The following is a 23,337-nucleotide window of genomic DNA, read 5'->3' as shown; positions in this document are numbered from 1 at the left end:
TGTAATGAATGAGGAGTGGAGATTCCTATTGTATAACTTTTGTAACATCTAATTGATGGGAATCAGGAGAGGGACTTGTGCTTTAGGATAAGAAAGAAAATGCTGCCTTTGGAGTTTCAAAGGTGTGTCTACTCATCTAGACACCCATTCTTGCAAAAATGTAAAATAAATCTTTCTTGAATTCATAAGTGAGTCTATTGGATGCCATGGCTGCTGCCTTCTTTTGGGGCAAGCCTCAGCACTCTGCCCCCCTTTCCCCATACCACATGGTAACTCCACTGTGCTTCCCAACCCCACTTCTTCCTCCTTATAGGATTTAGTCTGTCAGCTAAGGACATGCTCCAACCTCATGGAATATTTCCTTTCCACTGGGTAATTATGAGTTTCACTGAAGAACTTGTCTTTTATATGCTCTCCCCTCTATTTCATATTTATCATTCCTGGTGTCTCTTGTATCCTTCATTTTGTCTATAACCTCTTCCCCTAAATAAATCTACCCTTTGTCAAAGAGAATGGCCATTGTGAATTCTTCACAATTTTTGTTGTCTATCATCATTTGGTGTCAAACCTCACATCATAAACCACATCATCAACAACTTGACCAGGATCAGTGTCTGAAGCCAAAATTGAACTTGGGTCTTTCTGCCTCTTGGCCTGCCACTCTATGCACTTCATCACCTAGCTGTCCCTAAAATAGGAAGGGAGGAGTATTATAATGACTATGTAAAAGGTATGACCAAGAGTCTGATCAATTTAGTAAGGTTAAAAGTTTGGGACTTTGTATAACCTCCTCAATCAACCATCAGGAATTGTTTTCAATGTCTTGTTCTTGTGGATACATAAGGCATCTAATGTAGAGAGAAATCAGTACTAGAGCAAAATTCTTCTTCTTTAACTTTCTTCAGGCAAGAGGGGAATGGCTGTCCTAGGACCAATTCCAAAATGGAAAGAAAGAACTAATCAATTGGAAAAAGGGGATTGGCATGATAAAGGGATATTTTAGGGTAAGAAATGGCAAATTAAAAAGAATCAGAAGGGAGAATGATAAATTCGTAATGAACATAAATAAGTATAATACTGTCAAAGATAAAATACTAATATTAATATTGTGCTCTGCATTTAGGTACCAGTCTCCTGAAAGCAGTTTAAACCCAAACAATTTCTAGTTTGGAGGTGTTCAAATTTACATAGTTCCTCATGCTCTTTAATATGTCTCTCTGACACTAAGAATGCATCAAGTACATTTTTGGGAATCTTGAAGAAGATATTTTAAAATATAGTCTGGGTTGCATTCTAGAATTCAGCACTTGTGTCTCTGATGGGGGAAACCTGAAATTGTCCTCTCTGACTTTGGTGGGAAGGCCATGGGGTGAACTCTTGAGTAACGCTCCTCTGGAAGAGGCCTACCTCAGGGAATCAAGATAAAATGGCTTCATTTTTGTTAACTTGGTGATGACTAGCTGCATCCTCCATTGAGTTGAAAATTAATCCAGGACCACTCCTAGTTTCTGGAACTTAAGTGGTCTCATTCAACTGCAAATCTAGGCCTGGGGGCAGTGACGATTTAGAAGGAATCTCATTCAATTTATCTCTTATAAAAAAAGGCAAATTTAAACTCATAAACTTGCAGAATGTTCGAAGCAAGATTATGCCTTGTCAAGATATTTCTCTCTCCTTGGCATAGCTGCCTGCCAGGACTCCTGCTGCTGTGAAGACATTTTCTTCTCAGAGATAACTTTTATTTCTCTACTAGGATTTCTCTGCTAGGACCTTTATTTCTCTGCCAGGATTTTGCCACTGAGTCTTTCAAGCAAAAGCTGACTTCTCAGTACCAATGACACTTCCTTTTTGCCACTAATATTTGGGGTTCGTGAATTCTTTCACATTGGACTTGCAGCTACCAGAAGGAGATTCTCACACCTCAACTCTCTCCACTGCTACTAACCGCATCTTCCCAATACCCTTTCTCCTTAATCACTCTGCTTTAGCAACCAATATATAATATATATATATGCATATATATGATATTAGATATATACATGTAAATATAAATAATATTCATATAAATAATGCTATATAATAGCTAGTGAGCTTCTTGAGAGTGGAAACTGCTTTTGCCTCTTTTTTGGTTTGTATCCCGGGGATTTAAAACAATGCTTAACACTAAGTAGGTGCTCAATAACACAATAAAAGTTTATTGAGATCTATATCAAGAATTCAAAAGGAATAGGCTGTTATCTTCTGGGGATTGTCTTTAGGTGGGTCAAAAAAACTAGTCAATTTGGGGAAGGAAAAACATTGATAATGTTCTTAGTACCAGTTAAATTTCAGGTTATCACCTTTAATCCATTCAACTACTGAAAGTCTTCCTAGTCCTCCAACTATCATCTCCCTTTCAAATCGGCTTTTCTAAGGAGTCTAAAAGGCTTCGAGGAAAATTATCATTTCTCAATATTTCTTGAAAACTAAAAAGATTTTTAATTTGTTTCTACAAACCAATGATCCAAGATTTTAGCATGCAACAGGACAGCACATGTGTTCTTGAGCCTCCCTAGGTTACTATTCAATTGTTCATCAAAATGGGAAATTAGAAAATAAGAATTAATGCAACTGATTATATATTTTCTATCCATTGCTTCTGGAACCATAAAAAAAGAATAAATGGTAATGAAATACATAGAGAAATAAGAGCTAATTATTAATGCATAGCTTTAAGATTGACAGGTTTTTATATATCTATATCTATCTATCTAAACTTCATTTGATCCTCTCAATCCTGCGAAAGTAGGCACACGGATAATATTTTCTCCTTTTTATAGATGATGAAATTAAGGCTCTGATAAAAGTATACCCACCCGCTTATCAAGTGTCAGAAGCTGCATTCAAGTTCAGTGATCACAAATCCTCACAAATTCGGAAGGGTGAGAACAGTGAATAAAGGGATGCCAGAAAAGAAAATTAGGAAAGACAGAAAAAGAGAAAAGAAAGAAATAGAAACAGAAAAGAAAAAATAGACAGGGAGTTTTAGGAAACCAACAGAGAGGGATAAGAACCAATAAGTCTGGGTTTGGGGGAGGAGGAAACTAGGGAGAGGGCGAATTAATTGTAAACCAGGTTAACTAGCCAAGCAATTGGCCGCCCTAGGAGGAGGAGGAGCAGAGGAAGGAGGGATTTGGCAAACAGCAAAGCCAGTGCAACACATAAAAGATGACACTAACCAGCTAATGCCAAAGCTAACCCAAAGCAGAGGGCACTTAGGGAAGGTAATAATAACAACAGCGAATACCAAAGTAAAGTGCTGGAAACTGGGTCTTGCTCCATAGTGCTGGAGCTGGAAGGTGACCAGATCCCCTCTGCTAGTGACAGTGTTGGGACCTTGATCAATTCGCAGAAGTGCCGGGGTTTCCAGCGCCTCAGAAATATGAGTGAGCTGTACAGCAAAACAGAGACCATCAAACTCAGGAAAAGATACATCGGGTGAGCAGCTGGGCGCAGTCCAACTTGGCTTGGGAAGAACCGGGGCACGGGTGGGGGGAAGGTAAGCAGAGAATCAATCTCACACCCTGGTGAGAGTTGAAGGGAAGTGGGGACAGATCTTTGACCTAAACCCTCACTGAAAGTCGTAAGAGAAGAAATGGGAATGATCCGTGGTAGCGAAAGCTGAAGTTTGCCCACCTAGTCCCAAACAGAGCCTGGAGGCCGCAACCTCGCTGTCCCCAATCTAGAGCCCGCCGGGGCTGCACATCTGCACGCACGCCTATGCCTATCCTGGCAGGCGGTCGGATTCTCCCAAGCAGGCTTGGAAGCTGGGGAGAGGTAAGTGGGGGAAGATGAGGTGCAGGGCAGAGACATGGATCGCACGCGCTCCCAACCTCTGTCTCTTAAGAGTCGGTCCGGCACTCCGTCCGGAGCCAGAGGTAAAGAGGTGGCATCCCTTGCTCCCTCTGTCCTACCCTTCCTCCTATGCTACCTAAGGCTTCCCGGGATTGGTAAACTTCGCTACTAGTATATACAACAGGAATCGGGCTTCAGAACCCCGAAGAAATGCACTATTTCCATCACTCTTTCCAGGAAGTTTTAGTTTCTAACGGACTCACTAGTCCCTTAATTTTCCTTCCCTCTCCCTCACCCCCCTTCCGGAATTCCCACTCCAGCGTTAAACTGCCTAACACAGTAGGAGCCTACTAAATCCATGCTGCCCGACTGCATACCATTCCCACTCCCGCTTCCTTTTCTTCCTCAGCCGGTGTGGGGGCAAGAATAAGTGCGAAGGGACCCACTGGTCGAACCAAGCAAGGACCTGGGATGTGGGATAAGGGATGCGCGCGCCAGAGGGATTCTAGTTTTAATTCCTCCCCATCCCTCGGTTCTGAAGAACCTTCCATCGGGTGTTAGATCCATACATAGTCTACCCATTGAATAAGAGCTCCGTGGGTGCAGGGATTGTTTCATTTCTGTGTTTATCAGCCTCTTAGTAAGAGTGCTTAATAAATGCTTGTTGATTGATGTGATTGGTATATAGTGTATAGAAGGATTTCATTCTTCCTGGGGCTAGGGCAAGTAGCATGCTAATAGAGGAGAATCTCCGAGAAGAAGCTGAAGGTTCTCTAATTTTCTTAGAGCAAAAAATATTCAGACTACCAAAGCGAAAAGGAGGGGTTGCCAGTCAAAGAGCTTTGTCCTTAGTGCTGAGAATTAAGCACCGGTTTTGTTGTTTGGGGGGAGGGGAAGACCCTCATATGTTTTTGAGGTAAATAACTTAGAGTTTCTAATATTTAAATTTGATTTAACTAATAAGTATATTAGACCCAATTCTACTTAGGTGACTTAGTGCTACCTAAGTGATTAAGGTCATAAAGATACAGTTGTTTCTTTATAAATTATGTTTTCTAATATTTCCTCTCCAAAAGGACAAGTACTTTACCATTTTGATGGAAAATTATCAGAATTATCACATGAGTTGAATTAATGGAATTATAGATTTAGAACTTTTAATGGACCTCAGAGTCTAGTTTAACCTCTTCAATTTGGAAATAAGAAAACTGAATCATAGGAAGTTTATTGATTTCCGCCCCCCCCCCCCAAGATAACATACATAGTAAGCAGTAGAGCTGGGCTTTGAAGCTCTGTAATGCCTTAAGGAATTATATATGCTTATGTATGCCTTTAAAAAAGAGCATTCCTGGGACAGCTAGGTGGCGCAGTGGATAGAGCACTAGCCCTGAATTCAGGAGGACCTGAGTTCAAATCTTACCTCAGACACTTAACACTTCCTAGCTGTGTGACCCTGGGCAAGTCACTTAACCCCAGCTTCAGGGGGAAAAAAAAAGGAGCATTCCAAAGGAGGGCAAAAAGAAGACTTGATATTTGGAAACAGTTAAGTCAGAATATGAAAATGATATGATCATAAATGATTCAAGCAGGATCTGGAGTCAAAAAGTCCTCCATTCCTGTTCTGTCCTTTCTTGCTCTAAAGCTGTGATCTATGTGATTGTACCTCTGTTTCTCCATCTACAAAAAGATGTTGGACTTTATGGCCTCTGAGGCCCCTCCCAGCTTTCTGATTTTATGAAATGTGTATTTATTCACTTATGAAGGATTTTTTTTATTCTTTTAGTAGCCTTCCTTGGGGCTTTGGCATAGCCTTTGATCTGAGCCTTCTTTGAGAAGTTTAGGGGTACTTTGTGAAACTGTAGGGTTGGCTCTGTGACTTCTAAAGTACATTCCAGTTTTGAAATACTCTAATTTTTATGATTCCACGTAATGGCCACCAGACCAAAATTGCTTTTGCTTGTTGATTTTTAGGCCATCCTGTAAAGTTTTCTTTGCCAATGATCCCATCAAGATAGTTCGGGCCCAGGGGCAATACATGTTTGATGAAAATGGGAAACAATACCTGGACTGCATCAATAATGTTGCTCATGGTGAGTGCAGAGAATACATTTCATGGCCAGGGCAGATTTATGGGAACTAATTTATGTTCCCCGATTTGTCAGTGGTTCCTTCAGTGAGGGCTAACTAATGGCACTGACAAGGAAAGTCTGGTTGGGGAGGGAAAAACATTTCTGTATTGATGAGTATTAAATGATGAGTAGTAAAGGATGGGTAAACAGAGATGGGTCTGTTCCTTTTCTCTCTCTCCTTCCTTCCCCAAAGTAACCAATGGCGGGTTCGGCAGCAAAGGAATTTGCTACTTAATGCTGTATGGAAACATAGTCTTTATTGATTAGAATGGAAACACTGGAGAGCCGGTGGGCAAAATGGCTGCATGGTACAAGGCCATTTGCAAAGAGAAGATTCCCGTTCTCTCTTTTATGCCGTGATGTAGGGAGGTTCCTGAGAGTGATGTAAATTAAGATAAGGACTCTCTTGTTATCTTTTGGGGACAGACAGAAGTCTCTTCCCAAAAGGAATTTCCTGATGCCATTTGGTCTATCCGAGCAGATTAGAATGGGGGGGGGGCTGTAAAACCCTGGCCACCTCAGATAGTCCAAACTAGTTTGACCAGATCTTGTATCAAAGGTCCAAGTCCCAAAGGAAGTTGGAGATCAAACAAAGAATACCAAGGGGCTAGCGCCCTCAACATGTATTACTTGGTTCTTCCATTAATTTCCTAGGCATTTTGGATTATAATAAGTTTCCTGGAATTTTTGTTTCCTAAATTTCAGTAGGACATAGTCATCCAGAAGTGATCAAAGCTGCTGTGAAGCAGATGGAGCTGCTAAATACAAATTCTCGATTCCTTCATGATAACATTGTTGAGTATGCTAAGCGCCTCTCCAACACTCTGCCAGAGAAACTATCTGTTTGCTATTTTACTAATTCAGGGTATGTTTCAGAGTTTGATTTCTTTTCATTTTGCTATCTTCATTCCCCTTCCTGTTTATTATAAATGGATCATTAATTGTTTTCAGGTCTATATAATCCTGAATGTGTCTGTAGATTAGGAATATATGGAACACCTAAAAAGGCATTCAAATACTTTGAGGTAATAATTTGCTATAATTAATATTGAGCAAATCAAATCAATTTAATTCAACAAACATCTATTAAGATTTTAGGATAAGCCAACCATTGTGTTAGGTGCTCAGCTTACAAAGGCACAGATAAATCATTCTGCCCTCAAGAAGTTTCCATTTTATTAGAGGACTCCGCCCCACCTTTTTTTTTAAGCACCTCAGTTTCCTCACTTATCAAATGGAGGGGAAAAAAAGGTCAAATGTTACTTATATTTAATTTAAATCACCTTGGACACTATTGTAGTAAAATGGCATGTTAAAAGATATCAGTGTGTAGTATTCAGTTGGTAAAAATAACCAGTCGAAGTCTGTCTGTTCAAAAATAATTAACACTGATTTGGCATTGTAGGGAGCAGAGATTTTATGGAAATTCTCATCAATATAGTAATAAGGGACTTTGTCAAATATAATTTCTGAGACATTTTTCAAAACAGTCAATCTGGCATTTTCCACAAGCATTGAAATCAAACTTAAAGAAAATCATTAGGTTCCTTTCATTTCTAAAAGTCTATTTCCATGATTTTGTGGTTCACAATTTCTTCAAGATATTCCAAAATAAAGTGTTTAACCAAAAATATTTTCCCTTGTAAAGAATTTCAAGATAATTCTAGCATCTAAATTATAATTATGAAGCATTTTTGGCTTCTCCAAGTGAAACAATTGTTGACTCAATCTTTAGAAATTCACATGTTAATGAGAGAATACATAAGCTAAATGATTTCATTAAGTCTTTATCTCTCATACACATCCATCCCTATCTATGTGACTTTCTTTGAAATCTCCGAAGAGTTTCTTAGAATCTCCAGAGTTTGACTTTTTTTTTTTTAATTTATTATTTTCAAGCACATCCTCTAACAGGAAAACCATTGTAATGCCAGAGAAACTGAGGCAAGATAGAGATTCGAGTTTTTAATTTATTTATTTATTTTTTGGATTTCTGAGAGGGAGAGTGTGCCAGGGGTATGTTGCCCCCAGGGCTGATGTCCAAAGCATCCAGCCCTGAATGTGAGTTCTTACTGAAATATATATACATAGCTCCAAGCTATACAAAGTGGGGTGAAGTCCATATTCTGGTGAGCAGGAATCTCCAGCAGGGACCATCAATCCGGTTCTGACAGGTTGGAGGACCATAAATTCTAACAAATTGGGAGTTAAGGAGGTGTCCAACTAGAGCCAGGAAGTCTGGATTTAGAGGACACCAATTAGGTATCTGAGATAGGACATCTGGAGTTTTAGCTTTTGGAATGCCAGATCACCAAAGCTCTAATTACCTTAGTTCTAATGAGCAGAAAAAGAGGTTGCAACCAGAGTGATTGAGGCAGAACAATTTGAGGAAACTGAGGCATAACACTTTTGGGAAACTGAGGCAGGACAATAAAAGGGAACTGTGGCACAACACCATGGCCCCAGTGATGAAAGATCTTAACTAACATCTAGTATTTATGCCTGACAAAATTTACTCCTGATAATAGCAAATAACAGAATTTGTACTGCATACTCTTGTAATGAAGCTTACTAAAGACATTTTATTATTTTAAATGTTAGCTCCCCTGTTGGATAGGTGAGGCTAAGTCTTAAAAGTCATGCTACTAAGACATATTTGCATGTATCATTTTATTTTTTAAATTGACATATTTTCTGCAAATACTTTAGCAAACAATCTAGAATGAGTCTAGCAAAAAGGACCATATACTTGTAACCCTGATGTGTTTCTTTCTAGATCTGAAGCCAATGATCTTGCCTTACGTCTTGCTAGGCAATACAGAGATCACCAAGATGTAATCACACTTGACCAGTAAGTCTGCAATGAAATAATTGTGAATGAATCCAGCTGGTCTTTCTGCAGTCTTCTGAGTTGAAGTAAAAGACAACGCTACATATTAATTTTACTATGTCTCAATAGACATCTCAGTATTATAAATGAAGGGATTTAATGTCTTTTTTATTATTAATTATGGATTTGCAAGGCCAGTACCATTGAGGCTCATTTTAATTCCTAATAAATTTGCTTAAGAAAAGGGTAAGCTGACAGTAGGGGTGCTTTGCTTATAAAATGTAGACTTCCTCAACCAAATAACTAGGACTTTCATTGCCATAAGTGATGAAGGGAATGATGTTTTTCCACTCAACCAGTATTTTAAAAATATATCACTTTATTTAATTTGTAAATTATTATATAGGCTACTTCAAGAAAACAATTTTAAGAAAAAATATATATATATGTTAAGTATAACCTGAAAAAGAAATGTTCTTTATCATCTATCCCAAACAAAGGATAGCACTTTTAGAAGACACAATTCATATATGAGGAAATACTCTTTCCTATATAGATAAAATCCTGTTGCATTTTAATAACATCTTAATTTTTACACCAGATATAGAACCATGTCCCCCCCAAATTCCCCATGCTCAACAAAAGCCATTCAGAGGACACAATTGACAAGTTACCTTTCAGTGATTAATCCACAATTACCCTTCTTTGTAATTTAAATATGCTTAGCAACTGCTAAATTTGAAGTAATAACTGTACCTTTGTCTTTGGGTGGTACAGTATTGTATAGAAAATACAATACTGATTGTATAGTATTGTACTATATGTTTTGTACTTATACATGTACAAGATGATTGTATAGAAAAAAGATTCTGATATGATCGCTCAACATGCATCAGTCAGTTATAAAAGAGGGAGGTATTTTTAGATATTTCAAGTTAGATTAAAGTTCCAGAGTTCTTGTCTCATCTTAAATCAGTTTCCTGATCAAGAGAAAACTTACATGGCACAATTAGATTTTATACAAGCCAGATTTGGGAAACAGAGAAACATAATAAATACAACTATATATATTTTAAAATAGATAACAAATTAGACCAATAATTAGAGAAATATACCAAAATGCATTTCAATATTTTTCTCACTAATCCTTAACTATTACCAGACTCTGACTCTTCTAACCCCATTTTTCCCCTTAGACTTAAAAAGATTTTTTTTTAAGTGCTTACTTTTGAAATTAAAATCTTCAAACATTTTTCTATATATGTGTAGAGTAAATTGAGTTTGGCATCAAAAGACTTGGATCATCATCCTTCTTGGCTTTGATCTTAACACTAATGAGACTATTTCTAACTCAGGGGGGAAAATGTGACATTTTTTTCCACAAGAACTCTCCATTTTCTCAGTATTTTCACATCCTTTTCTTCCTTGACTAGAAGTAGAAAAATAGCAATTACAGACACTTAGTGCCTTGAACTGCTCTGACCCTTAATTCTTTTGAATATTCTCCCTGCATCCCTATATATGTGAATATGAAAATGTGCATGTGTAATGTGTATAGCATATAAATATTGTATAGATCTGCATATATTTGACTCAGCAATCATAAATAGCATCACCTATCTACTTTTTCTCTCTAATATTAAAAATCATTTATTTAAGAGCTTGCATTCATACAATATAAACTCAACTCTTAAAATGTCTTTAAATAGGATTTTTTAAATGGTACCTCTAGTGATGGGGGTGGAGAAGTCTCCTTCAAGGCAAGAAGTTCTTGTGCAGGGCACCAAAAGCAATTGGGGAAGGTGAAGAGGACTGATCCTCTTCACCACTCCACTCCTTCTAGGATTAATAGGCATAGCATGTTAAAATCCCTCTCTCACAAAGATAAGGCTGATTTTTTGTCAGTCAATGAACAAGAAACTTCTAAATGCATCAGAAATTTTTCACATTTCATAAACACTTCAGGTTATATATGTGTATGTATACATATTTGTAATATAGTTTACCACATTAATACCTGCTTACTACTTTCTATGATTATGTCAGGAGGGGAGAGACTAAATCTAGCTAATGTATAGAATTTCATTTCTACATAGATGATTTCAAAGCTCAACAAGGCAATCTCAAATAATCTCAACAAGGTAATCTCAAAAAAATAAATTTTGCTCACCTTAACAAACCTACTATTCCATCAGCAAAAACAATTGTTTCTAAACTAAAAATACTATTTTTAATGTCCCAAATCTTTACCTTTCATATATATGTAGATAGATAGATAGATATAGATACACAAGTAGGGTGTATTTACTAAAATCAAGTGTTTTTTCTTCATGATTATGGAATGATAAAAATTTTAATATTAAAAGAAAGCTTCCTTGAAAATTATGTACGTTACTCTTCTTTTCAGTGCTTATCATGGTCATCTTTCTTCCTTGATTGAAATCAGTCCATATAAATTGAGAAAAGGCAAAGATGTCAAGAAAGAATTTGTGCATGTTGTAAGTACATATCTATATGTCTGTATATGTATTAACTATGTAATACACACACACATCATCCACCTTGAAAAATAGGATTTGACCTGCCCCTTCTGGCATTAATTTCTAGAGATGACTACTGCCAAGGTGCCCTTGAGTCTTGTTTGCTGTTATTCTTGCCAGGGTGAACAACCTCATTTCTGTCCTTGAGTTGGTTGGTCACAACTTAACACAAAATGATGTCATCAGTTTTTAAAAACAATTGTGACCCTATAATTTGCAGTATTCTTTAAAAACATAACAATTAAGAATTGGTTCTCTTCTACTTATTCTCAAAAGAACAATTGTGTCTCTCTTTTTCCATATAACTTTAAGCTTTGAAAGTAACACTTGGTTAAAGCTTATGAGCATTAACTCTTCTCTCTTTTCTGCCTTCTTTCCATCCTCACACCACAATGGTAAGACAGCATTTTACAGTGTAAAGAGCAATAGTTCTAGAGCCAGAAGTTGTTTTGATTGATCTTTTCTGACTTTTCATTAACCCCATTTGGGATTTTCTTAATAGAGATACTGGAATGGTTTGCCATTTCCTTCTCTAGTAGTTCATTTTACATATAAGGAAATTAAGGCAAATAGTTAAGTGACTTGTCCAAGATCATATAGCCAATATAATATCTGAAACAAGATTTCCACTCAGGAAGCTGAATCTTCCTGATTTCAGACCCAGTTCCCTATTTACAGAAGCACCCAGAGTTAAAGGACAGGAGTGAAAATCTTATCTCTGATGCTCACCAACTGTTAATAGCTTAGGTCGTTAAAACCCCTTAAGGCCTCAGTTTTTTTTCATATAAAAGTGGGTGGGGGGGATTATATCAGATGGCCTCTAAGCTCTTAAAACTTTAGGTTCCCATTATGTGAAATACAATAGGTTGGGCTAAATAGCCCTTAGATCTATGATTCTACATAAAGCTGAAAGATTCTAAATTTTCAGTGTAGAAAGTCTATCTCTTTGCTTTCAGGCACCAACTCCAGATATCTACAGAGGAAAATATAGAGAGGACCACCCAGATCCAGCTGGTGCTTACGCAGATGAGGTGAAGAAAATTGTTGAAGAAGCCCAGAAATGTGGGCGGAAGGTTTGTATTTACCATTATAGACATTATAGATTCTTAACATCTTTTGTAAATTGGTTTCAAAGGGGAGTTGGGAGAGAGAAAAAAATCTGAATCAAATTTTATGGACCTAAATTTTCATTAGATTCTTTTATGATATTCTTTTTTTATTTTTGTTGGTACAAACTACATAAGATTTGTCTGCAAGAAGATTGGTGTACTCAACTTGGGATTTTACTGGTATAGGGAACTTCTCCCCATTGCAGTGTGAAATCATGCTCTGAGAGTCAAAAAGCTTGGCAAATGGCACCTCCGTGTCTCTTCTCCAGGGATCCATTTCTAGCCTACTAGAAAGAATGAGAATGGGAAGTTGCTGGAAGGAAAAGTACCTACTTCAGTAGGTACCAAGGGTTAATATTTTGATTGAAAAGAGAATATAGTAACTCCTGAGTTTCGGTCCTAAACTAGGTTTCAGACAAAGATCTTAGGGCATCCTTAGAACTTACTCTGCCTTTGGAAATTAGGAAAGATCTAAACCTGGTCAGATCTTTTACAAAGTCTATCAATGTGAACCTGCCCTTTAAAGTGTAAGCAATATACTTTAACATATTTAACATGTTTTGGTCAACCTGCCATCTGGGGGAAGGGATGGGGAAAGGAGGGAAAAAGTTGGAACAAAAGGATTTGCAACTGTCAATGCTAAAAAAATTACCTATGCATATATCTTGTAAATAAAAAGCTATAATAAAAAAATAAAGTATAAGCAAGGAAGGGATAATTAGGTGGCACAGTTGATGGACCATCAGCTCTAGAGGCAGGATGACCTGAGTTCAAATCTGGCCTCAGACATTTAATACTTATTAGCTATGTGACCCTGGGCAAGTCACTTGACCCCAATTGCCTCACCTTTAAAAAAAAATAAGAACAGAGCAGAGAAGTGTTGGTATTTAGAGAAGTGTTTTTGCCTCAACTGAGTTTAGTTTACTATCCTATACTGAACCTTCTTCAGGGGTTTTAAAGGCATAGCATTTTGAGAGTCTCCATAGCATAGTGGAGAGGGTACTGAATTTGGATTTTGGAAGATGTGGATTCAAATACTAACTAATCTTTGATAGTTGTGTGACACTTTTAAAATAAAATCTCAGAATCTCAGGACATTGCTATGTGATATAGTAGGGAATTGCCTATTATATTACACAGCAATGCTGATGAAATCCTAGGAAGTCATCAGTCATCTGATAACCTCGATTAAGAGTTTTTAATCTCAAGTATGTGATCTGTGTTTTAGAAGTATTTTTATAATTATTTTAGTAGAATGTTTCTTTCATAATCCTATGGATTTCATTATATATAAAACATTATCCTGAAAAGAGATCCACAGGCTTTACCAGAATGCCAAAGGAGTCCAGGACACAAAAGTTAGGAAAAGCTGGCCTAGATATAATACTTAACATTTGAAGCTTAAAAACAATTGTACTCATTGCTAACAGAGAGTCCTCTCCTCTTTCTTTTTTTTCCTTTTTTCTTCTCCTGCATCTTCTCTCTCCCTGCCTTCTTTCTATATGTTTTCTTTTGGGTCTTAGCACTGTATACCAGCTGCAGAAAAATGCTGCACAAGAGGTGAAAGTTCCCATGCTCTTGGAAACTTCTTGCTTTTTAACTAAAATGGATTCCTTTGAATGTAACATTCACTACTTAAAGCACCATTACATTAAGGACTATTTCTGGGAAGACAGCATACTCCATGTCATGGCAAATGCCAAGGGAGGGGTGCCCATATTGTATGGAAGGCAGTCGATAAAATACGATTGGTGCTATCCTACTTACAGAATTGGTTGACACCTCACCCAGAGGTTGTGGAGCTGACAGAGGGAGGCAAACATAAGATGAAGGTTTAAAAGAATGTGAGCTCTACAGACTTTATTCTATTAGAACCATTTTCTCTTTTCCATCTTTAGCCCCTGGAAACACTTTAGCTTGATGATACCATATGAAAATCCTTGAACTAATGTGAGAGTTTTATCAGTAAGAAAGCCAAAAGCTGGGCAGTATAGTAACTCCAAATAACTTGGGAGTGACTTGGAGCTAAGAAGTCCAAGTTCAAATTCTAACTCAGTTACTGATTAGCTATCTATCTCTAAGCAAGTTATTTAATTCAATTTCCTTACCTGCAAAATATAAGTAATAGTAACAATACCTACTTCTTTTGAGTTATTGTAATGGATCAAATGAAAATACCTATAAAGTACCTTGCAAACCTTAATAGACTTCTATAAAAGTTAGTTCTAATTATTATTAGAAAGACATTGTGGTATAGTGAATAGGGATATGGCCTTGGAACCAAGATCTGGATTCAATCTATTTTCTGGTAATTACTGGACAAGATAAGTTACTTAATCTTTGGGTGTTCTAGACAACTTTTTAAGATTTATAAATTGCAGAATAGATACCAATGTGCATCGAATATTTCTCATGGAAGCTTTTAATAGTGCAAAAGCAAGCTCAGTCATCATCTACCTAACCATGTAGAGAGAAGGAATTCAAGTTTTCCTTGCTTTCATGAATTGGTATTATTAGTGCTGCATATTTTCAAAATGTATTCACATTGCATTATAATGAGTAAAATTTTGTAAATATCAAATGCTACATTTTTTTTTTCCCTCCATGTCCTATGGTTGCCGAGGACTGCACTGAATTGGTGACCCATGCTTTACATCTCGTGTTTGATAGACTTCTAATGAGAACTTTTCTATGGAATCATCGTATGGCTTCTTTGCCCCTATGTGCTCTTTTCTTTTCTAGCACATTCTTGAAATTAGCTGATTTGTAAGGAAGCTCATTCTGGTCTCTGGGTGTACAAAGGGGAGGCAATCAGCTAAATAAACTCTGACTTCATCTCCTTTCATGTAGATTGCTGCTTTTATTGCTGAGTCCATGCAGAGTTGTGGAGGCCAAGTCATTCCACCAGCAGGCTACTTCCAGAAAGTGGCACAGTATGTACTGGACTTGGAGCACACTGAACATTGTAACAGCTACCAAATGGAAATTGTTTTTGCCTATTTTGGTCTTTTTTTATTCTTCCAGTATTGTAATGGAACATTTTACATGGTGCAATTCAAATCAATTCATTTAGTAAGCTTATACTGAGATGTAGCCCCATATTTTAATACGGAAATCAAGTAATTGTCATACAAAGCAATTGGGAAAACTGTCCCCTTTTTTTTGATATCATGAATATCTTTATAGGATCTTGAGACTATCTATCATGTCTTTTTGTTTTTCATCATGTCTCTTTACTTTTCAGATATATCCACAAAGTAGGAGGTGTAGTTATAGCTGATGAAGTTCAAGTTGGTTTTGGTCGAATTGGGAAACATTTTTGGAGCTTTCAAATGTATGGTGAAGACTTTGTGCCAGACATTGTTACCATGGGTAAACCGATGGGCAATGGATTCCCAATATCTTGTGTTGTGACAACCCAAGAAATTGCAGAAGCCTTCAGTGCTTCTGGAATGGAGTATTTTAACACGGTAAATTTTATTTTCAGACAGTTTTATAAAAGGGGAGAGTGCTTTGTGCTTTTTTTTGTTTTGTTTTCTCCAAACATGGTAAAAGATAGTAATTCTATCAAAAAAAATTTTTTTTTACTTCAAATTACTTCCTTCCTTGGTCTTCTATAAAAGGAAGGAGGTTGCACCAGATGTTCTTTGAGATGACCCTTCGTTGGTCGTACCTCTTCTGTAAATGAAGAAGATTGGACCAGATGACCTCTGAGATGACCCTTTTGGTTCTATATCTAGGATCCTATGAACATCTTTAGTGACTAATATATAGAAGACAATGTTCTAGGTCTTAGGGGTTCAAAGATGAAACAGGACCTGCACTTGCTACTTGTTAGGAGTTTACAATTGAATAGATGGAACATAACTTACTCCTTTCCTGCCTCCAAAAAAAAGGATTTTGGTGGGGAGCATGAAGAGGAGGATAAGTACAAAGCAGAACTCCAAGAAAAATTCTATTAAAACCTTTGAACAAGAGTTTTTATTAAAATATAAAGAGAATCCATTTCTTGAAGGGAGAGAACAAGAAGCAGGAAGAAAGATTCATGAGTAGGACAGTCAGTACAGAGTAAGAACTGGAATAGGTAGTAATATATATTTTTTAAAAGCCATCCCAGTAATCTTGAGCAAACTGTCTAAAGTTATCTACAGTTAGATACTATCTGTCTCGCCCTTTTGTCATTTTTCTATATACTAATAAATAATTGTCTTGTTAAGTACAGGCATAGCTGCCTTGCATGTATGGATGATATGATCCTTTGTGTATGATGCATGTCACAAATTCATAAATCATCTTGTAAATCCTTTAGATTATGAGACATCATTTAAATAACCTTTTGACCTGTTTTGTTTTATTCTAGTTACATTTAACTTTAAGGCTTGAAAAGTTGATACTTGTAGAATTTGGTACATTTCAGTCAGATTCAAGTTTACTGAAATTCAAGTATCAAAAACTATTAGAGAAGCCAGAGGGGGACATTTTAGCTTTAGCTGTTAGCTTTGCCTGAAATTACCTAATATCAAAGTCAGTAAACAAAACTTAATAATATTTATGTTAATCTGTGACAATGTTTGTAATAAATATTGAATTATAAAAGCTTTGATGGTAAGTAAAAAATGCCCTTCAAATTTAATCTTCACTTCTGAGCTTCAGCTGAAGAATCCTGAAGACAGAATTCCTAGTAAATGAAAGGAGACCATTCATCCAACTGCTGGGTTTTGTCTTCCATCTTTGAGCAGTATGGAGGAAATCCAGTGTCCTGTGCTGTTGGCTTGGCTGTCCTAGATGTAATTGAAAAGGAAGATCTCCAAGGAAATGCCACACGGGTTGGAAATTACCTAATTGAGTTATTGAATAAGCAAAAAGCAAAACATTCATTGATTGGGGATGTCAGGTATGTTTATCCAGGAGGAATCATGTGATTAGATAATTGCATGATAGAGGCAGCTAAGATAGTGAAATGGATAGGGCTCTGAGTTTAAATCCAGCCCCAGACGCTTAACACTTACTAGTGGTATGACCTGGGCATCACTTAACTCCAATTGCCTTGAAAAAAACAAAAGAAAATTTTAAAATATTTCTGCACAATAATATTTTGACTTTAGAAGTATGTTGCTAATTTCAATACTCAAAGATATCCTAAAAAATGGGTTTTCTGTACATTTTAATCTTATAGGTACATGGTTATTTGAATGTTGTCACCTTCATTAGAATATAAGCTCATTGAGACTTAGAAATTGATTTGAACTTAGTATTTTGTAGAAGACAATTTTGTCTTTCTTTGTATTTCCCAGTGCTTAGAACATAGTAGGTGTTTAAGATACCATCTATTAGGCAGCTAAGTAGATTGCTAGATCTGGAGTTAGGAAAAACTTTAATTTAAAACCTGCTTATTAGGGGGCAGCTAGGTGGCACAGTGGATAGAGCACCAGCCTTGAATTCAGGAGGACCCAAGTTCAAATCTGGTCTCAGACACTTAACACTTCGTAGCTGTGTGACTCTGGGCAAGTCACTTAACCCTAGCCTCAGGGGGAAAAAAAAAAGAAAGAGGAAAAAAAAAACTTGCAGGAAATAAATTCTTCAATTTCTTCATCTGTCAAATAAGGCTAATAGTAAGTAGCAAGAAACTCCCAATTGTTAAGGATAATATGAGCTTAATATATATAAAGTACTTTGCAAACATCATTAATATTTATTAGTTATTTTTCAATTGATTAACATTAAACATTATTGTTGTAACTATTGTCCTAAGAAACTAAAGATAGTTGTTATCTTTAGTATTGCATATAATAGAGAACTGACCTTGGAATCAAGCCTAGATTCAAATCTGTTAAGAAGAAGAAGAAGAAATTGTTTTTAAAAACAATTAGCAGCCTCTGACTGGCTTTGGTTACTTAAATTAGCCTGAATCTGCTTAGATATAGAAAGTGACCCTTTTCATTACCACTAAATGAACAGAAGTATTGGTGATAAATATTTTTTTAAAAGAAAATGAAGAATTTTCTCCTGATGGAATGAATGTTTGCTTCTTCTCCATCTTTCCTAGGGGTATTGGTTTTTTTATTGGAATTGACTTAGTGAAGAATCAACAGAAAAGGACTCCTGCCACTGCTGAAGCACAACATATCATCTATAAGTAAATACATCTTTTATTTTATTTGCCAATCTAATTATGTCATATGCAATTTGATAACATTAGTCTTTGCCCCTCTTCTCCAGGAAAAGAGAAATTTAGTATCTACTGTATGAATGGGATTGTGATTATGAGAGAGAAAAGGGAAGAAGGATGGAGGGAGGTAGAAGTGGTATATGATATGTTGTATCTGTGATAGAAAGATCTGACCTTCCTAGAGGGACTCTTTTTCTTTTGCAATATTATTCTGAACCTTTGACTTTATTTACATCTATATGCATTTTTCTGTTACTAGGATGAAAGAACAGGGAATACTTCTCAGTGCTGATGGTCCCCATAGGAATGTTCTTAAACTAAAACCACCAATGTGCTTCACAAAGGACAATGCTAAGTTTATGGTGGAACAACTGGATAAAATTCTAACAGGTTAGTTTTGCAGCTCCCTGGACTGTCCCTCTTTTTTATTTTCAGTACAAAATTCATCAATCTCTTCCTGTATATACCCATCACCTATGAAGACAGAAACGGCTGTGTAACTTAGATTTAGAAATGGTGAAAAGGTGAGAAAAGAGGGAAAAGAAATTTATTCAAAAGTAATCCCACTCCAAAATTAAGACTTCACTGAAACAAGAAAATAATTTGTTTAAAAAAAATTATTGGACGGTAGGTAGCTTGACTTGTATTTAAAAAAACAATACAGGGAAATCCATCCTGAGGGTCTCTGCTGATTAACATCAGAATCTGCTTTACATCTGAGGGGATTGAGGAGTTAAATGATGCCAAAGTCACCCAACTATTATGTGCCAGAATTTGAACTCAAAAATTTTCCTCTCTTTACTTACTATATCCTACTGCCTCCCAAATTCCTAGTATGGAGTCATTTCACTGACTGGGACACTTATTTCAAAACATTGTCTTTAGATTTTTTCCATATGATTTTAAAGAATGACTTGAGAATAGCAGCTTATGATAAAAGGTAGACTGTAACAAATGTAAAAGGGGAGCTCCAAAGTCCTTTGAGAAGATTGAGAAAGGAGAGATCTGTTTTAATGATATTAGTCAAGGGAAATAAGGATTTCAGGGAAATAAGTTTCAGAGAGTCCCTGAACTGGACTTTGAAACAAAGTAAGATTTTTTTTACAGGTGGAAATATGAGTGTAAATGAACGAATGGAAACAAGAAACTATGGCAGGATGAATAGACTAGAGGAGTAGGGATCTCGGTTACATTTGATTTACTACTCCTCTTTTAAACATATACCCCTCAATTAGTAGAGTTTCCTCATGGAAACAATCAGGCTTTCTTTTCCTTTCACTTTTCAGAGGAACATTCTCCACAGTAGAAATCACTACAGAAAGAGTCAGGATACTGCTCTCTTAATAGAGTCAATTTTCATTAGCACTTAAACACTTCTCTTTCCTTCAAATATCTCAGGCAAAAGTCTTCTTAGTCACAGCAGAAAGCAGTAGAAGGTTTTGCAATTGATCTTCTAATACTATTATATTTTCCTTTATGTAGTTTTAGAAGAAACCACAGGAACCAGGACTGAAGTAAGATCCAACTTTCCTTTTTTTAAAAATGGGGGGGAGGGTGGTGAGGGAGTAAAAACTTTCTAATGAAATACAGTGACCAGTCTCCCTTCCAAGACTGGCAGTTTTGTAGACACATACAAAATCCCATACTCCCCTTGTATGAATAAAGAACATCTTAAGCTGAACTATCTAAGTTCCCTTCCCATTAGGGAGTAAGTAAAAGTGGCTCTCATTTCCTCAGAGGTATCCCCTTTTTCTGTTGGTAAGGAGCTCCTGTAGTCTGTTAAGGGAGAGGGCTGCAGAAGGGCTTTGATAATTTAAGCTGCTGTCTTGGCACTTAGGCACCAATATATCCATTCAGAATCCTATATCACATCAAAGGATCAATATTGAGAAACCAAAAGACCATTCTTTTACCCTTAAATAAACTTAAGTTCCAAATGGAACTAGGAGCTTGCAGACTCCTAGGAGCTGTCATAATATGGCCTGGATCTGGTGTATTTAGAGTTCTCCCAATGGAGGACCTTTTTACAGTTGCAGTTCCTGCTCAGAGCCCTTGACCAAGGATCTTGGCAAGGCAAAAGGGAGGTAAAAAAGCAGAGAGGATTTAATGACTTGTTATTTAGGTTGCAGAAAAAGTATTCCAGGACATAATCCTGTATATATTTTTACTGTATATATTTTGTGTGTGTGTAATTCTTTGCATATTATCTTCCTCTTGAAAATGTAAGCTCTTTGAGGGAAGGAATAGTGTTTTTGTATCCTCAACACCTAAATACATGCCACATTGTAAGCACTTAATAATTGCTTATTACTAAATGACTGAAAAGAGGCAGAGTTTTCCTTTCTGGAAAAGTTCTTTCTGACCTTTTGCCCAAGATCCCGAGGGCAAACGTATTAAAGTTAGCCAAGTGTTTATTATGTTGAACAGAGGATGAGGTAATTCAATGACTCCCTACCCCTAAAAAAGATTTAGCCAATAGATAGTAGATGCTAGCTTGCTGACCAAGAAGGGGTGCTTGCTTACAGAGTCTCTGGAATCATGGCTAAACAGGGATGGAAATTAGAATTGTGGTTTCATTGCTATTAGAACATGCAGGGTGGCACATTTTTAGTCAATCAGTCAATAAATAATCATTAAATGCTTACAATGTGCTGTGTAGTGGGCTAAGTAGGAATAATCTCAGAGGGAGACTAGCTGGTATTTAGGATCTAAGAGTTGCTTAGAGCAGCAAGAAGTTAACTTGAATTGTTCACAGCCAAGATGTCTGAGTCAAGACTTGACATCTTGTTTTCTTGGCTTCAAGGCTATTTTTCTATCCAATACGCCAGGCATGGTTTATGACCAAATATTTGTAGGGAAATTATGACCTGTAAAGAAAAGGTCGTTCTCTACTAGAAACTTGGTTTATTTTACTATTCAAGTTTAAGGGTCTTAAGCTCAGAGAACTGGAAAATATCTTAGTTTAGTGTTCTCATTTTATAGATTAGAGAACTGAGGTCCAGAGATTTGCTCAAAACCACACATGTCCTAAGTGTCCATTTTCTGAAAGTTGGCTTGGATTCATATTTGGTTAGGGAGATTCTTGTAATTAGTACAGTACTTGGCACGTAGTAAGTATTTGATAAATATACTTTTGGACCCATTAAGAATGGGAATGCAAACTTTTTGGATGAAATAATTTGCTTAAAGGAAAAACCTTTAGGTTTTCCAAAAATCACTCTAGTTTGTTTCAGATACATTGTTTCATTAATTTACTTATTTGCATATTTGCATACATTATTTCACATGAATTAAAATATGAAAGGGGTGCAAAATGAGCTTAAAGGATTGTGCCCACACTTTTAAGTCACATTACTAGTGGAAAGTATCTGTGGAAGTCACCAGAGAGTAAAAAGTTCAATTCTTGTCAATTATGTTGAGTAAATTTGCTCAGAGAAACTTGTTTAGTTTTGAATAATTCACTGGAATTTACTTGGTCTTGTGTTGTAGAGGCTTAATGAAGCAAGTTCAGACAGTGGCAATGACAGTGCCAGTCAGCCTGAAAATACCAATAAAAAGAGAAACGGATATTATGCAGAACACACAGTGACTGGAAAAAGGATCAAGACATGAGGCTTGTGGCCTGGATTTAAAGAGACGGAGCAGAAGCACCCAGAAGTTTCTGGGAATTTTCTGGCTGTTAATAGCCCACATACTTAACAGTGGCATATAGAGTAATTGTTCATTTTGTTTGATTTGTTAATAACTCAATCAATAAGCAATGAGCAAAAACCAACTGCTAATCAAAACACCTGTCCCAGGAAATCCTTATTTGGCTTTTGTGAATCAGAGATCTTAATTTATTTTTATGAATTTTTAAAATGTAAACTCGATATTAAGTTCACATTTTAGTGATTAATGTTAGAAGGCAAAGCACAGTAAGGTTCTCAGATTTGAAACTTAAGGGATCTAAATAAAATTTAAGCTTATAATATATAAAAGTAAGCAATAAAATCACATATCTTAAGTTTCTATCAAAAAGTGTCAAGTTTCTACACACACCCACACAAATGCCAAACATTAATTAGGAGGTGATATCCAAAGTCTTAAGTGGGAAGAAAAAATTAGAGGTATCTAACTTTTATTTTATTTAGTTTTTTTTGTTTGTTTTGTTTTGTTTTGCTGAAGCAATTTTGAGGTTAAGTGACTTGCCCAGGATCACACAGCTAGGAATTGTTAAGTGTCTGAGACCAGATCAGGTCTTCCTGTCTTCAGGGCTGGTGCTGTATCCCCTGTATCACCTAGCTGCCCCCCATGTCTAACTTTTAAAGATCAAATTAATGAAAACATTATTGGAGAAAAGACCAATAGATAGATAAAGCTCTAGAAGGAAACTTAAAAGCCAGTAAACATCTTCATTTTATAGATGATAAAGCAGACAAAGAAAGATTGTGATTTGTCCAAGATCACAAAAATAAATGCCATACTCTCTTTATCTGTGAGTTTCTACATTTTCAGCACTAAATCTATTTCTAGAATTGTTATTCATTCTACTTTTTGTTACTTGATTCACAAATTATTTGTGAAAGCTATGAAATGTAAAAGACCAAGATCATTAATGATATTGCTTTGTTAATACATTGGCTATACTGTTTGGACACTCAACTAATAATTACCTATTTTCTAGTTATCTCTGATTATGTAGTTAATTATTAAATTAAATTAAAATTTATTTTCAATGCAGAAA

At 36.3% G+C, this 23,337-nt stretch overlaps 1 protein-coding gene across 2 annotated transcripts; it reads left to right on the top strand.

Moving 5' to 3' along the window:
• Positions 1 to 3,085: 3,085 nt before the first annotated feature.
• Positions 3,086 to 23,337, top strand: ETNPPL (ethanolamine-phosphate phospho-lyase). 2 transcript variants are annotated; one of them, XM_074276777.1, is made up of 13 exons: positions 3,086 to 3,477; positions 5,806 to 5,924; positions 6,669 to 6,828; positions 8,740 to 8,814; positions 11,201 to 11,291; positions 12,290 to 12,406; positions 15,293 to 15,375; positions 15,687 to 15,912; positions 17,182 to 17,336; positions 18,489 to 18,578; positions 18,871 to 19,001; positions 20,094 to 20,125; positions 22,101 to 23,337. In XM_074276777.1, exons 1-13 carry the CDS (start codon positions 3,422 to 3,424, stop codon positions 22,221 to 22,223), a joined length of 1,458 nt encoding a protein of 485 aa, XP_074132878.1. In that variant the 5' UTR covers positions 3,086 to 3,421; the 3' UTR covers positions 22,224 to 23,337. The 2 variants fall into 2 exon arrangements, with proteins under 2 accessions (XP_074132878.1, XP_074132879.1); XM_074276778.1 differs by having other exon boundaries at positions 3,277 to 3,477; positions 6,672 to 6,828.

This window comes from Sminthopsis crassicaudata, chromosome 6, assembly GCF_048593235.1.
Source record: "Sminthopsis crassicaudata isolate SCR6 chromosome 6, ASM4859323v1, whole genome shotgun sequence".
Classification (NCBI taxonomy): Eukaryota; Metazoa; Chordata; class Mammalia; order Dasyuromorphia; family Dasyuridae; genus Sminthopsis; species Sminthopsis crassicaudata.
The sequence above is the reverse complement of the archived record's forward strand: the minus strand, read 5'-3'. Positions and strand labels throughout refer to the sequence as shown.

What these genes read in the sequence shown, in the direction of transcription:
- ETNPPL (XM_074276777.1), top strand. Translation starts at nt 3,422, where the DNA reads ATGAGTGAGCTGTACAGCAAAACAGAGACCATCAAACTCAGGAAAAGA. An exon ending in GATGTAATCACACTTGACCA is followed by an intron (nt 8,815 to 11,200) that starts GTAAGTCTGCAA and finishes TCTTCTTTTCAG; the next exon opens with TGCTTATCATGGTCATCTTT. An exon ending in GAATGGAGTATTTTAACACG is followed by an intron (nt 15,913 to 17,181) that starts GTAAATTTTATT and finishes ATCTTTGAGCAG; the next exon opens with TATGGAGGAAATCCAGTGTC.